Here is a 14614-nt window from a genome sequence, read left to right as displayed (position 1 = left end):
TGGGAAGTGCTGGGAAGATCTCCTGGAGAAGGAAATGGCAACCCACTCCAGTACTCTAGCCTGGAAAATCCCATGGACGGAGAAGCCTGGTAGGCTACAGTCCATGGGGTCACAAAGAGGCGGACACGACTTCACGACTTCACTTTCACTTTTCACTTAAGTCAAATTTAGACCTGTAACTCCCTTGTTGGTGTACCCAAATGGAAAAATTAGAGCATAAGTAGTTATATATGATTTCTCATATTCTTCAGAAAATACTACATACTGAAACAGCTACCCACCCTTCTTGCTCAGTGACAACTGTTCTACCAATAATAAAGTTTTCAATTATGACAACAAAGAGAATTATAAAGTATCTATACTATTATATGTGTAACAATTATAACAAAATTAATGAATGCTAAAGTTTATGATTATATCTGTGATAAAGCATAGTGCTGTGATAAAACATAGCATAATAATAGAAACCATGTCTCTTGAATGATACATCAAATTGTCAAACAGGCAGGAGAATTTTACAACTCATAACTGACAAACTAACCTTAAAATATCTCAACCAAATGACCATAATAATAATTTTGGATTAATCAGAACTTACAGGAATTTAGGCCAGTGCTGCCAGAAATATATATTCATTCATTTTTTTCTCTCTCTCTCTGATAACAATTTTCCATCAGCATTGAAAGTTAAATAAAAAAACCTCCTGAAAGCCATTTGCAAACCTTCCATAATATGCAATTGAAAAGCTTCTTTTCAATTAAAAAAAAATAGAAATTTGTAAAATTAATATAAAGGTTAACTAAATAAAAAACAATTCTGAAAGCCACTTACATCTATGTTGGCCAATTTAGACTACTGTATTATTCAACAATGTTGTTCCTTCAGAAGGCCATGCTACTGTAAGTATGTTAGGGTATTTCCATTAGTACTCTGAGTGACGTAGGGTGAGACTGTTGTTGCTTTTGCTGTTTAGTTGCTAAGTCATGTCCGACTCTTTGTGACACCATGGATTGTAGCCTACTAGGGTCCTCTGTCCATGAATACTGGGAGTAGGTTGCCATTTCCATCTCCAGGGCATCTTCCCAACCCAGGGATCGACCCTCCGTCTCCTGCATTGGCTGGTGGATTCTTTACCACTGAGCCACTAGGGAAGCCCCAGGTTGGGATTACAGGTAATTTTATTGACTACTTTATCCTTTTCTCATTTTCCACTTTTTCTGCAATGAATATTTTTTCCTAGAAGCAACACACTGCTAAGACAAAATTTAAAAACTAATCAGTTAGGAACAATGGATAAATAGGTACTCATAACTAGAGAAAGATTACACTACTTCTCACATTTATTTAGATAGATATGGTAGAAAAATCACCATAGATTGGTAGATATGGTAGAAAAAAAGTGTTAAAAAAAAGAAAGAAAGTCTGCTCTCACAGGTTGTATAAGATTCTTATATAAATGGATAATTAGAAGAAATTGTTAGTTCAGTTCAGTTCAGTCGCTCAGTCGTGTCCAACTCTTTGTGAACCCATAGACTGCAGCACGCCAGGCCTCCCTGTCCATCACCAACTCCTGGAGTCCACCCAAACCCATATCCATTGAGTCGGTGATGCCATCCAACCATCTCATTCTCTGTCGTCCCCTTCTTCTCCTGCCCTCAATCTTTCCCAGCATCAGGGTTTTTTTTTTTCAAATGATTCAGCTCTTTGCATCAGGTGGCCAAAGTATTGGAGTTTCAGCTTCAACATCAGTTCTACCAGTGAACACCCAGGACTGGTCTCCTTTAGGATGGACTGGTTGGATCTCCTTAAAGTCCAAGGAACTCTCAAGAATCTTCTCTAACACCACAGTTCAAAAGCATCAATTCTTCAGTGTGCTCAGCCTTCTTTATAGTCCAACTCTCACATCCATACATGACTACTAGAAAAACCATAGCCTTGACTAGATGGACCTTTGTTGGTAAAGTAATGTCTTTAGTTTTTAATATGCTATCTAGGTTGGTCATAACTTTCCTTCCAACTTAAAGTGATGTCAAAAATAGTGCATAAACTAAGAAAATATATTTGTTACTTTTCTTGACAATCTTCTCCAGGTATCCCTTAATCAGGTCCTAATTTTCTGAATGTTTTAGAGATCATATAAAATTCAAATAATATTACTTGACTTAAATTTCTGAAATTAACCAACTACATTCAAAAGTTTATATGATGCTTGCATGTCGAGTCACTCAGTTGTGTACAACTTTTTGTGACTCCATGGACTGTAACCCACCAGGCTTCTCTGTCCATGGGATTATCCTGGCAAGTATACTGGAGTGGGGTTGTCATTACCTCCTCTAACTGATGCTTATTTAATTACATTTTACAACATGCTCTCACATTTCAAACATTATAAAATTTCTATGAGAAATACTATATTTTTTTCGGAAAAAAGAAAAAATTGAAGAAGTTAAAATCTATCATGTACACTGCTTTGGTACTTTCTTTCTTCTTGTTACACTATCATAAAATAATACAACAGTGTCCATTCTAATCAAACATACTACTTTGCTATATATTCCTACTTTTGCATAGTTAAATATATTCTATTATTATATTCAGAGTAAAGTAGAACACTTCAAACATAATACTTTAATTAGTTTTAGATAACCAAGAGAAAAATTAAAATTACATAGTTCAGGCATTATTTACTCTCCATAAAGTTTTAGAAATTCAGGTTTTGTACCATTAAATTATAAACTATTTCAGGCATGGGCTTCGCAGGTGGTCCAATGGTTAAGAATCCGTCTGCCAATGCAGAGAACATGAATTTGACTCCTGATCGGAGAAGATCCCACGTGCCATGGAGCAACTATGCCCGTGCACAAAAATTTCTGAGTGTGTGCTCTAGGGCCTGCATGCCCCATAGCCACCAAGCTCACATGCCTAGAGCACGACAGGAAGAGAAGCCACCGCAACGAGAGGGCCCTGCACGCAACAAGGGGTATCCCCACTCACCACGACTCACGAAAACCCTCATGCAGCAAAAAAGACCCAGGACAGCCAAAAGTTAATAAGAAAGACCGTTGGTTCGGCCAATTTACAAAGAAGATAAAAAAATATTAACTATTTTTATGCAAAATTTGACTCTATGTTAGAGTGCTCAGACCCTTGAGCATGTCAAGTTAAACCCCCATCCAGGCCTTGGTATTCTCTTTTATAGCAATCGGATAACTGCCTCAGAAATATATTGGGTTGGTTAAATCTATTTACATATATTAATGATTCTACTACAAACTGTAAATAATATCGGTAGTATTACTATCACGCACCACATCTTTTTGTCTGGTACTTACAGAACTTACATACTAACCCTCAAACTACATGAGTTTTTATAATTATTTTAGCTTAAAAATAACTGGAAGATATTAGTAACAAATATATTAATCCATCCAATCATTGTTCTCTTCTATATTTCCATCAGTGAGTGTGTTGAAGTTTTGTTTTCTTTTTTTTAAAAATTCCCTGAATCATGTACAGTCGAGTTAAATGATATTACTGATTTATGACAAAATACTAGAGATGTATATTAAGTTCTACCAATGCCCTGACTTCCTTCCTACCTTTAAGACTTCCCTGTCCATGCTAAGGATACCTAGGTAGGCCTGACAATCATGGTACAAGTATCTGGTGCTTCCTAAACCTAATACATTCTCATTTGAGTCATTGATTTATGAAATTAGCCCTTGAAATGATATTTAGCAAAACAGACATAATATTTGAATGACTAACCAACACCGAATTCAGTGAAATTTATTTTCTTACTGGAAACTCCTTAAAATCCATTAGCTTCCTTCATCTCAGGTTCAGTAGAGATGAGCATGTGATTACCATCTGTGTTCAGGTAAATCATTCTTTACCTACTTCTTTCTAGAATGACCTGCCCAGCTCTTAAATTTTGCTCTCTAGTTACTGACTTGCATTTGATTGCTATCATCCTTTTGAGACCAACATTTTCCTTCTTTTCATTCTACTTGTACAATTCTATAATAGCCACAATTATGAATGTCAAATGACATGAACTTAAGAAACCAATAAAAGGAGGGGCAAAATGAGACACTGTGGAAAAATGAGTAGAGTCCCCTAGCCGCAACTACTCATGATGATGACCGGGGCCTGGTGACAGACAGTAACCAAAAGAAAACAGAAGGATCATTCTAAAAATCAGAGCAAATATCTAGACAAGGAGTTTAGAGAACCAACAAAGCACATATGATCTTTAAGATTGTCTCAAAGGTTAGAAGCAGTCTTGGCCATATCATTTCATCTTAAAATATGACTGAGTAATATATATTCTGAAAAGGCAAGAAAACAGCAAAATGTTTCTGTAAAAAATACTTACTGCAGGATTACATGTAACAGTGAAAATAGAACCAGCCAAAATGTTCATCAGTAAATGTCTGGATAAGTAAACTGCATTTCTTTGAATAATTAAAATTATGCAACCATTAAAATTAATGAAAGAATATCTATATATTTAATGGCATAGAAAGATATCTAAATAATACAAGTAACTAGATAGTATTTGAGATATTCAAAATATTGATATTCCATATACAGATATATATTTAAAGAAAAGGGATCTGCAAATGCATTTACAGTTTTGGTTGTTTGTGCGATGTGTGTGTTTTGGTGCTGGGGTAACAGGGAACTTTCACTTTATAAATTCCTGTATTATTTAAAATTTATAATAAGAATGTATTTCTCTTAAATGCAAGAAAACAATACAGATAATTAAGAAAGAGAATAGTAGAGAAAGGAAAATAAAGAATGAGAATAAAGAATCATGAAATACTGACTAACTTATAATAAAGTTAGATATGAAAGTAACCGGTAAAAATTAAGAGAGTACCATGCTGAGAAAGAAGGAAATTTCTTAAAAACGATTCCTATGCAGGCCTTGAACAATGGAAGAATGAAACCACATTCTGTATGCTTTATATGTCTGTTTTCAAATAGTAACACTGTATGTAATCACCATGATAAACATGGTCAGGGAATCATTACATTCTACTTTACAGTTTTTTCTCAGGCAGGAACCTCATTTTTATTATTTGGAAAAGTGTTTCAAGGAAATAAAAACCAAATGGGGCATAAAAAATTTTGTTTGATAAAATAATAAATACTTAGAACTCCTTTAGCTCATGAGGAAAGGGAGTGGTTTAAGATTCTCCTTTTTTAAACAGAAACACTACAAGTTATTTTATTGTACACATCTTAGAGGAAAATGAGAAAGACTACAAACAGCAAAGAACTTTTGTTTTTCATTAGGAGGAAAATTATAGCATTTTCAAATAAGACACTGATAGCTTTTGTTATCAAAAATATCTATAAACTGTTACAGCATGTATACTGTATTGTTTTCAGCTACTTAAGACATTTTTCTTTTTAAATACTTGTGATGTTCATAAAGTCTCTGGTTACTTTTATATAGAAAAAACATACTATAATACATGTTATAGTTTTCGCTTTCAATAGATTTCCTTCAACAATCACCACAGTTCACCTCTGGGGAACAAAAGTGTAATAACTCAGTTATAGACTGACTCTGGATTCTCTGTGGACAGGGAGTTGAATTTAAAGGTAATATTTTAATATGCCTGATTCAGTATCAAAATAACAAGAATATTAAAAATTTTAGCTTTGGCAGCCTAAACTTAGAAATATGAGCCCATGAACAAATAAAGGGAGCCATAATTAGGTAAAGATCCACGTAATATGGGGTTTCCCAGGTGGCTCAGTTGTAAAGAATCCACCTGCCAATGCAGGAGATGTAGGAGATGCAGGTTCAATCCCTAGGTTGGGAAGATCCCCTGGAGGAGGAAATGTCAACCTGCTCCAGTATTATTGACTGGGAAATCTGATGGAGAAAGGAGCCTGGCAGGCTACAGTCCATGGGGTTGCAAATAGTCAAGACACGACTGAGCATGCACACACAAATGTACACACACATACCATGTACTATACAAAGAAACAACTGAGAGAAATCTAAAAATCTGAGAAAGTCAGCCATGGAAATATATGAGGATCCCACTAGAGTATATGAGGAATTTGTAAGACATCTATTCCACAGCAGGATTTGAAAGAATGCCCATATACTCCACCCAGCATTTCAACAAGGTAAAGTAATTACTTTATATATTTTTAATAAATGGCAAATAATCTATAATATGCAAAGCAGTGCTGGGGACAGTGCTCAGGCCACACTCTAAACAGATTTAATCTGATTCCCTGCTAATATCTATTTAGTACAACCGGAGCACCCAGCATCATGTTATGAATGTAGTCTTTAAAAATCTTGTTTTTTTTTTCAAATACAAGTTTTGCTGGAACTTACAAATCAAAACGAAGATTCTCTCTTTCTTCAAAAAAGTAGTCCAGAATAAATTTTCTTACAAAATCAGGATTTAAAGTATTATCAATTACTTCAGTCCTTCCAAACTGTTGAGAAAAAAAAAAAACAAAGGGAGAGGTTAAAATCAAGCTTTGCATGGTTACTTATTGCAGTATAGAACTTATTATTAATATATTTCCTTGAAAACACAATAAATATTCAAATGCTTGATAAAGCCCTTCAGAAAAGGTTTTAAAGATCAAATCATCCCTCTTCAACACTCAGGGAATTCAAACAAATTCAAACTCAGGGAGTTCATACAAATTCATTAGAAAAGCAGCTTCTGACAATTCACATAACAACTGTAATACTTCCTCCACTTTTCTCCCCGCTTGAAAGCCATATCCTTTTCCATTCAAAAGAAGTTATTTCTACCTTTAGTTTATCACAAATATTCTTAACCTAGCGCATAACTAAGCCAACCAATGCATATTCTTATAACTGGAGGGCACAGTTATAAGAATATGTGCTCATATTCAGTTCATAATCAAGCTGTCCTCTACATAGGATAGTTTCTTAGCTATGTTCTGGGAAGAACTTTCTTATATTACACACTTCAGTCATTTTTTGTTTGTTTCCTTCTCTTTTAATTCTTAAAGTATCTAGACAGTCAAAATGAGACCTATGATTCTTGCATGTTTTTAAGCTACTGTATTATTTTTGCTTAAAAAAAATAAGCTTTTCCATCTTAGGGGAAGTGGAAACCAATAAACAAAACTCCATATCTAGTACTCTTTCCTTGCAATGTGAAGGAAGGTCATCTGCACTGCTTTCAAAGATGATCAAAAATACAAATCTCATATCTCTTTTTTTGTATTTGGCTTTCCTTCTTCCCCTTCTACTGACATGGAATTCTAAAGAGGGAATCTTAACCTTTAGTTCTGAACAATATTATCAGTTCACTTCAGTTCAGTTAAGTGGCTCAGTCATGTCCGAAACTTTGCGACCCCATGGACTGCAGCACACGAGACTTCCCTGTCCATCATCAATTCCCGAAGCTTGCTCAAAGTCATATCCATCCAGTCAGTGATGCCATCCAACCATCTCATCCTCTGTCATCCCCTTCTCCTCCTGCCTTCAATCTTTCCCAGCAACAGGGTCTTTCCCAATGAGTCATTTATTCTCGTCTTGAGAACCCCATGAAAACACTATGCATGCTCTCTTATCAGGCAACTAACTTACTAAAGTTCAAAGAAAAACTTTTTATTAGGGAGAAGACTGAATCCCAGATTCAATCCCCTGAAGAAGAAAATGGCAACCCACTCCAGTAAAACACTGTCTGGGAAATCCCATGGATGGAAGACCCTGGTAGGCTACAGTCCATAGGATCACAAGAGAATCCAGCACAACTTAGTGGCTAAACAGCAAGAAAATTATTAACCCACCATAAAGTAAAGGTCATGAGTTTATCACATAAATTGTGATAATAAAACTGTGATAGAAAATATTGATAATGAAGATTCATTATGGCTATTACTAACTATCCAAAAAAGAACTAGATTGCAGAAGCTTACACATTGGGCAATGTTTTATATCTTGGACCAAAATCATAAAGGCAAATCATAACCCCGGTAACTAATTCAACATTTCAAAAATATTACACATTTATCTGAACAATAATAGTAATTACAGTCACCACTTACTGAGTACTTTACTTTGTTCTTCCCTGGCGGCTCAGACGGTAATCTGCCTACCAGGGTGAGAGATGTAAGAGACGTGGGTTCGATCCCTGGTTTGGGAAGATCCCCTGGATACTGGAATGGCAAGTGCATTGCTAATGCTACTCACGGTGCCAACTGTCTTGCTGTTCACACTGTCTGTACTGTTTGCTAAGGCCATGGCAGGCAAGGCACGAAATAAAAGGCTGGAAGAAGCCTTGAGGAGAGGTAGGAACTGCAGACACATTTATTCTCTCCTGGCTGACACAGCAGACAAAGCAGCAGCCATAGCACAACCTGACACAACGCAAACCTCTCTCCTGGCTGGCGCAGAGGCCGTAACAGTGCTCACTCCTGGCTGATGCAGCAGCTGTAGCAGTAGACACGCTATATTCTCTCTTCTCGTGGCTGACCCAACGGACACAGCTGTGATGATGCAGCAGTAGTGCCCGCTGCTTTCTAGGTGGAGCTCTTCTATCCCTACTGCACAAAGTAGCCTCTGACCAAGCCAGTACCCCATGTTGCCCATGTGCGGTGCTACAAACGACCTCAGCTCTTACATGGTATTTACAAAAGGTGAGGTGGGTGAGCCTGAACAGCCATCTGGGCTAATTTGCTCTCTCCACACAGCAACCCCTTCCAGTTTTCTTGCCTGGAATTCCCATTGACAGACTATGGTCCATGGGGTCACAAAGAGTCAGACACAGTTGAGAAACTAACACTTTCACTTACCTTGTTCTAAGCACTTTTCATGCATTACTTTAAATCTTTATCATAACTCCACAAGGTAGGTATTAGTATTCTTGTTTAAAGATGAGACAATTGATGTATAGTGTCCCAACCTAACTCACTTTGGTTACAAAATCTACTTTCATTCTTTCTAGGACTCTTCTCTATTTCAGCATAGAATATATTAGGCCCTGGGAAGTTTCAAAAATAAGCCTATCCTTGGTCTTTAATTTTAAATAAATGGGAATAAGGACATGTAGCAAATAACCCAGGGCAACCCAACAAAAGCAGTGCAGAGATCAAGAAGTAAAAATCTGAATCAGAGAGAATCAGAGCCCTCCCAGCCTTTGTCCTGCCAGGAGGCAAAATGGTTCTCAGACCAAAGCAAAACGTATCAAATGAGCAAATGTAAACACTCTCAAAGAGAAACTCGCCCAGTGCCCATATTCCTCAGCACTCCAATCCCTCTTGTGGATTTTAACGCAAACCCTCACTCAGAAGGAAGAAGATAGAGTGGAATTCTCATGGTAAGGTTTACTGAATTGCATGTAAGCCAGCAACTAGGGCCTCAGTTCAGTTCAGTCACTCAGTTGTGCCTGACTCTTTCTGACCCATTGACCACAGCACGCCAGGCTATTCTGTCCATCATCAACTCCCAGAGTTTACTCAAACTCATGTCCATCAAGTTGGTAATGCCATCCAACCATCTCTTCCTCTGTCATCCCCTTCTCCCCCCGCCTTCAATCTTTCCCAGCATCAGGGTCTTTTCCAATGAGACAGTTCTTTGCATCAGGTGGCGAAAGTATTGGAGCTTCAATTTCAGCATCAGTCCTTCCAATGAATATTCAGAACTGGTTTCCTTTAGGATTGACTGGTTTCATCTGCTTGCAGTCCAAGGGATTCTCGTGTCTTCTTCAACACCACAGTTCAAAACCATCAATTCTTCAGCGCTCAGCTTTCTTTATGGTCCAACTCTCACATCCATACGTGACTGCTGGAAAAACCATAGCTTGGACTAGACAGACTTTTGTTGCCAAAGTCAAGTCTCTGCTTCTGCTTTTTAATATCCTGTCTAAGTTGGTCATAGCTTTTCTTCCACAGAACAATCATCTTTTAATTTCATGGCTGCAGTCACCTTCTGCAGTGATTTTGAAGCCCAAGAAAATAAAGTCTGTCACTGTTTCCATTGTTTCCCCATCTATTCGCCATGAAGTGATGAGACAGATGCCATGATCTTAGGTTTTCGAATGTTCAGTTTTAAGCCAAATTTTTCACTCTCTTTCACTTTCATCAAGAGCTCTTCAGTTTCTCTTCGCTTTCTGCCATTAGGGTGGTATCATCTGCATATCTGAGGTTATTGATATTTCTCCCAGCAATCTTGATTCCAGTTTGTGCTACATCCAGCCCAGCATTTCACATGATGAAAGTTAAGTTATATAAGTTAAACTTATATAAGTTTATGCATATAAGTTACATAAAAAGGGTGACAATATACAGCCTTGACATAGTCCTTTCCCAATTTGGAACCAGTCTGTTGCTCTATGTCTGGTTCTAACTGTTGCTCTTGACCTGCATACAAATTTCTCAGGAGGCAGGTAAGGTGGTGTGGTATGCCCATCTCTTTCAGAATTTTCCACAGTTTGTTGTGATCCACACAGTCAAAAGCTTTGGCGTAGTCAATAAAGCAGAAATTTTCCTGGGACTCTCTTGCTTTTTTCGATGATCCAATGGATGTTGGCAATTTGATCTCTGGTTCCTGTGCCTTTTCTAAATTCAGCTTGAATACCTGGAAGAAGGGCCTCTGAGCCACTAAAACAAGTTTGTCTTAAGGGACAATGACTTTTCAGCAGTATGGGTGGCGGAATATACTCTGCTATCTCAACAGAAGATTAACATGAAGCCATTAAAATTTATCTAAGCATCTATTAAATATGAATATCTAATATGCCTCCTGACACATAGCCCTGATATTGCTTTTAACAATGTCACCAGTGACCTTCATATTGCTAAATTAAGTGTTACATTTCAGCTTTCATTATATCAGACTACTCAGTAGCATTGAACAGAATTGCCCATTTCCTCCTTTTTGAAGCAGCCTCTTCTGATTTTTTGACACCACATTTCCCCATTTTTCTCTTCTTAGATTCTCAGATATGCAATCTCTTTCTTCATCTGTTTATCTTTACTCTTCTATTAGATTATTTAATCTGTTCTTTGGCTTTAAATCTCATCTACATGATGATAAATTCCAAATGTATATCATCACCTCAGATTTGCCTCTAAGTAAAGACGGATGCGTTATAGCAGGGAGTTCTGACAAAATGTGATCCATTGAAGGAGGGAATGGCAAACCACCCCAGTATACTAACCATGAGAACTTCATGAACTGTATAAAAGGGCAAAAAGATATGACACTGAAAGATGAGTCCCCCAGGTTGGAAGGTCTCCAATATGCTGCTGGGAAAGAGTGGAGAACAACAACTAATAGTTCCAGAAAGAATGAAGTGGCAAGGCCAAAGCAGAAATGACCCTCAGTTGTCGATGTGCTTAGTGATGAAAGTAAAATCCAATGCTGAAAAGAAGAATATTCCATAGGAACTTGGAATGTTAGGATCATGAATCAAGGTAAATTGGACGTGGTTAAGCAGGAGATGGCAAGAGTGAATAAACATCGATATATCAGGAATCAGTGAACTAAAATAGATGGGAATAGGTGAATTTAATTCAGATGACTATTATATCTACTATTGTGGGCAAGAATACCTTAGAAGAAATGGATTAGCCCTCATAATCAACTAAAGAGTCTGAAATGCAGTACTTGCATGCAACCTTAAAAATGACAATGATCTCAGTTCGTTTCCAGAGCAACCCATTCAACATCACAGTAATGCAACTCTATGCTCCAACCATGGATTTAGAAGCTGAAGTTGATAAGTTCTATGAAGACCTAGAAGATCTCCTAGAACTAATAGCAAAAAAAAACCATGTCCTATTCATCATAGGGGATTGGAAGGCAAAAGTAGGAAGTCAAGATATTCCTGGAGTAACAGGCAAGTTTGGACTCAAAGTACAACATGAACCTGGGCAAAAGCTAACAGAATTCTGCCACAAGAACATGCTGGTCATAGCAAACATTATTTTTCAACAATACAAGAGATGACTTTACACATGGATTTCACCAAATGGCCACACCGAAATCAGATTGATTACATTCTTTGTAGACAAAGGTGGAGAAGCTGTATACAGTCAGCAGAAACAAGACCTGGAGCTGACTGTGGGTCAGATCATCATCACAGCAAAAATCAGGCTTAAACTAAAGAAAGCAAGGAAAACCACTAGGCCAGTCAGATATGACTTAAATAAAACCCCCCATAAATATACAGTGGAGGTGATGAATAGAATCAAGGGATTAGATCCAGTAAACAGAGTGCCTGAAGAACTAAGGACAGAGGTCCATCATATTGTAGAGGAGGCAGCGAACAACACCATCCCAAAGAAAAAGAAATGCAAGAAGACAAAGTGGTTGTCTGACAAAGAAGGCAAACTAGTTGTCTTTACAAAGAGTGGAAGAAAGAAGAGAAGCAAAAAGCAAGGGAGAAAGGGAAAGGTACACTCACTAAATGAGGAGTTCCACAGAATAGCAAGGGGAGACAATGCCTTCTTCAATGAACTATGCAAAGAAACAGAGAAAATCTAAAGAAACTGTAAGACTAGTAATATCTTCAAGCAAATTGGAAAAATCAAAGGAATATTTCATGCAAAGATGGGCACAATAAAAGACAGAAACAGTAAAGACCTCATAGAAGCAGAAGAAATCAAGAAGGGATGGAAAGGTTACACAGAAGAACTGTACAAAAAGGATCTTAATGACCCGGATAACCACAATGGTGCTCCCTCACTCAGAGCCAGACATTCTGGAGTGTAAAGTCAAGTGGGTGTGAGGAAGCACTGCTGCCAATAAAGCTGGTGGAGGTGATGGAACTCCAGCTGAGCTATTTAAAATTTTAAAAGATGATGCTATCAAAGCACTGCAATCAATATGTTAGCAAATTTGGAAAACTCCACAGTGACCACGGGAGTGGAAAAGTTCAATCTTCATCCCAATTCCCAAGAAGGGCAGTACTAAAGAATGTCCAAACCACTGGACAATTGTATTCATCTCCAAGGCTACTAAGGTTATGCTCAAAATCCTCCAAGCTAGGCTTCAGCATTACATGAACTGAGAACTTCCAGATGTTCAAGCTGGGTTTAGAAAAAGCAGAGAAACTAGAGAGCAAATTGCTAACATTTTCTGGATCATACAAAGCAAGGGAACTCCAGAAAAATATCTACCTCTGATTCACTGACTACACTAAAGCCTTTGACCGTGTGGATCATGACAAACTGTGGAAAACTCTTAAAGAGATGGGAATATCAGACGATCTCACCTCTCTTCCTGAGAAACTTGTATGCCATTAAATAAGCAACAGTTAGAACCCTGTGTGGAACTACTGACCGGCTCAGGACTAAGACAGGAGCATGACAAGGCTGTTTATTGTCACTTTGTTTCTATAACTTATATGCAGAGCACATCATACAAAAATGCCAGGCTGGATGAAGCAGAAGCTGGAATCAAGATTGTAGGGAGAAATATCAACAACCTCAGACCTGCAGATGATACCACTCTAAAGGCAGAAAGCAAAGAGGAACTAAAGAACCTCTTTAAAAAGATGAAGAAGAAGAGTGAAAAAGCTGGCTTAGGTGGTAACGATAACCGTATATGCAAAAGAGAAAAAGAGACACAGATGTACAGAACAGACTTTGGGACTCTGTGGGAGAAGGCGAAGGTGGGATGTTCGGAGAGAATAGCATTGAAACAAGTATACTATCAAGGGTGAAACAGATCACCAGCCCAGGTTGGATGCATGAGACAAGTGCTCAGGGCTGGTGCACTGGGAAGACCCAGAGGGATCGGGTGGAGAGGGAGGTGGGAGGGGGGATCGGGATGGGGAATACAAGTAAATCCATGGCTGAGGCATGTCAATGTATGGCAAAAACCACTACAATTAAAAAAAAAAAAACTCAATATTAAAAAAAAAAAAAACAACTAAGATCATGTCATCTGGTCCCATCACTTCATGGCAAAAAGAAGGGGAAATAGTGGAAGCAGTGACCAATTTCCTCTTTCTGGGCTTTAAAATCAATGTGGATGGTGACTTGCAGCCAGGAAATTAGAAGACTGCTTCTTGGCAGGAAAACTTTGACAAGCCTAGACACTGTGTTTAAAAGCAGAGACATCACTTTGCTGATGAAGGTCCATATAGTCAAATCTATGGTCTTTCCAATAGTCATGTACAGATGTGACAGCTGGAAAATAAAGAAGGCAGTGAAGTGAAAGTCACTCAGGCATGTCCAATTCTTCGTGACCCCATGTACTATATAATAGTCCCTGGAATTCTCCAGGCCAGAATACTGGAGTGGATAGCCTTTCCCTTCTCCAGGGGATCTTCCCAACCCAGGGATCAAACCCAGGTTTCCCTCAGTACAAGCAGATTTTTTACCAGCTGAGTCACAAGGGAAGGACAAGAATACTGGAGTGGGTAGCCTATCCCTTCTCCAGTGGATCCTCTCAACCCAGTAATCAAACTGGGGTCTCCTGCATTGCAGGTGGATTCTTTACCAACTGCACTATCAGGGAAGCCAAAGAAGGCAGAGCACTGAAGAACTGATGCTTTCGAACTGTGATTCTGGAAAAGACTTGAGAATCTCTTGGAAAGCAAGGAGATCAAACCAGTTAATCCTAAAGGAAAGCAACCCT

General features: G+C 38.0%; 1 protein-coding gene across 1 annotated transcript in view; it reads right to left on the bottom strand.

Moving 5' to 3' along the window:
* The window catches only part of CPNE8 (copine 8), a 258489-nt gene that overhangs the window by 174514 nt on the left and 69361 nt on the right, over positions 1 to 14614 (bottom strand). Inside the window, exon 4 of the mRNA XM_061129923.1 lies at positions 6374 to 6477. Within this exon, the coding sequence (XP_060985906.1) occupies positions 6374 to 6477 (104 nt within the window). The remainder of the gene's footprint in view (positions 1 to 6373; positions 6478 to 14614) is intronic.

The sequence above is a fragment of the Dama dama genome, chromosome 3, assembly GCF_033118175.1.
Source record: "Dama dama isolate Ldn47 chromosome 3, ASM3311817v1, whole genome shotgun sequence".
NCBI lineage: Eukaryota > Metazoa > Chordata > Mammalia > Artiodactyla > Cervidae > Dama > Dama dama.
Note: the sequence above shows the minus strand (reverse complement) of the source record. Positions and strands in the feature narration are given on the sequence as shown.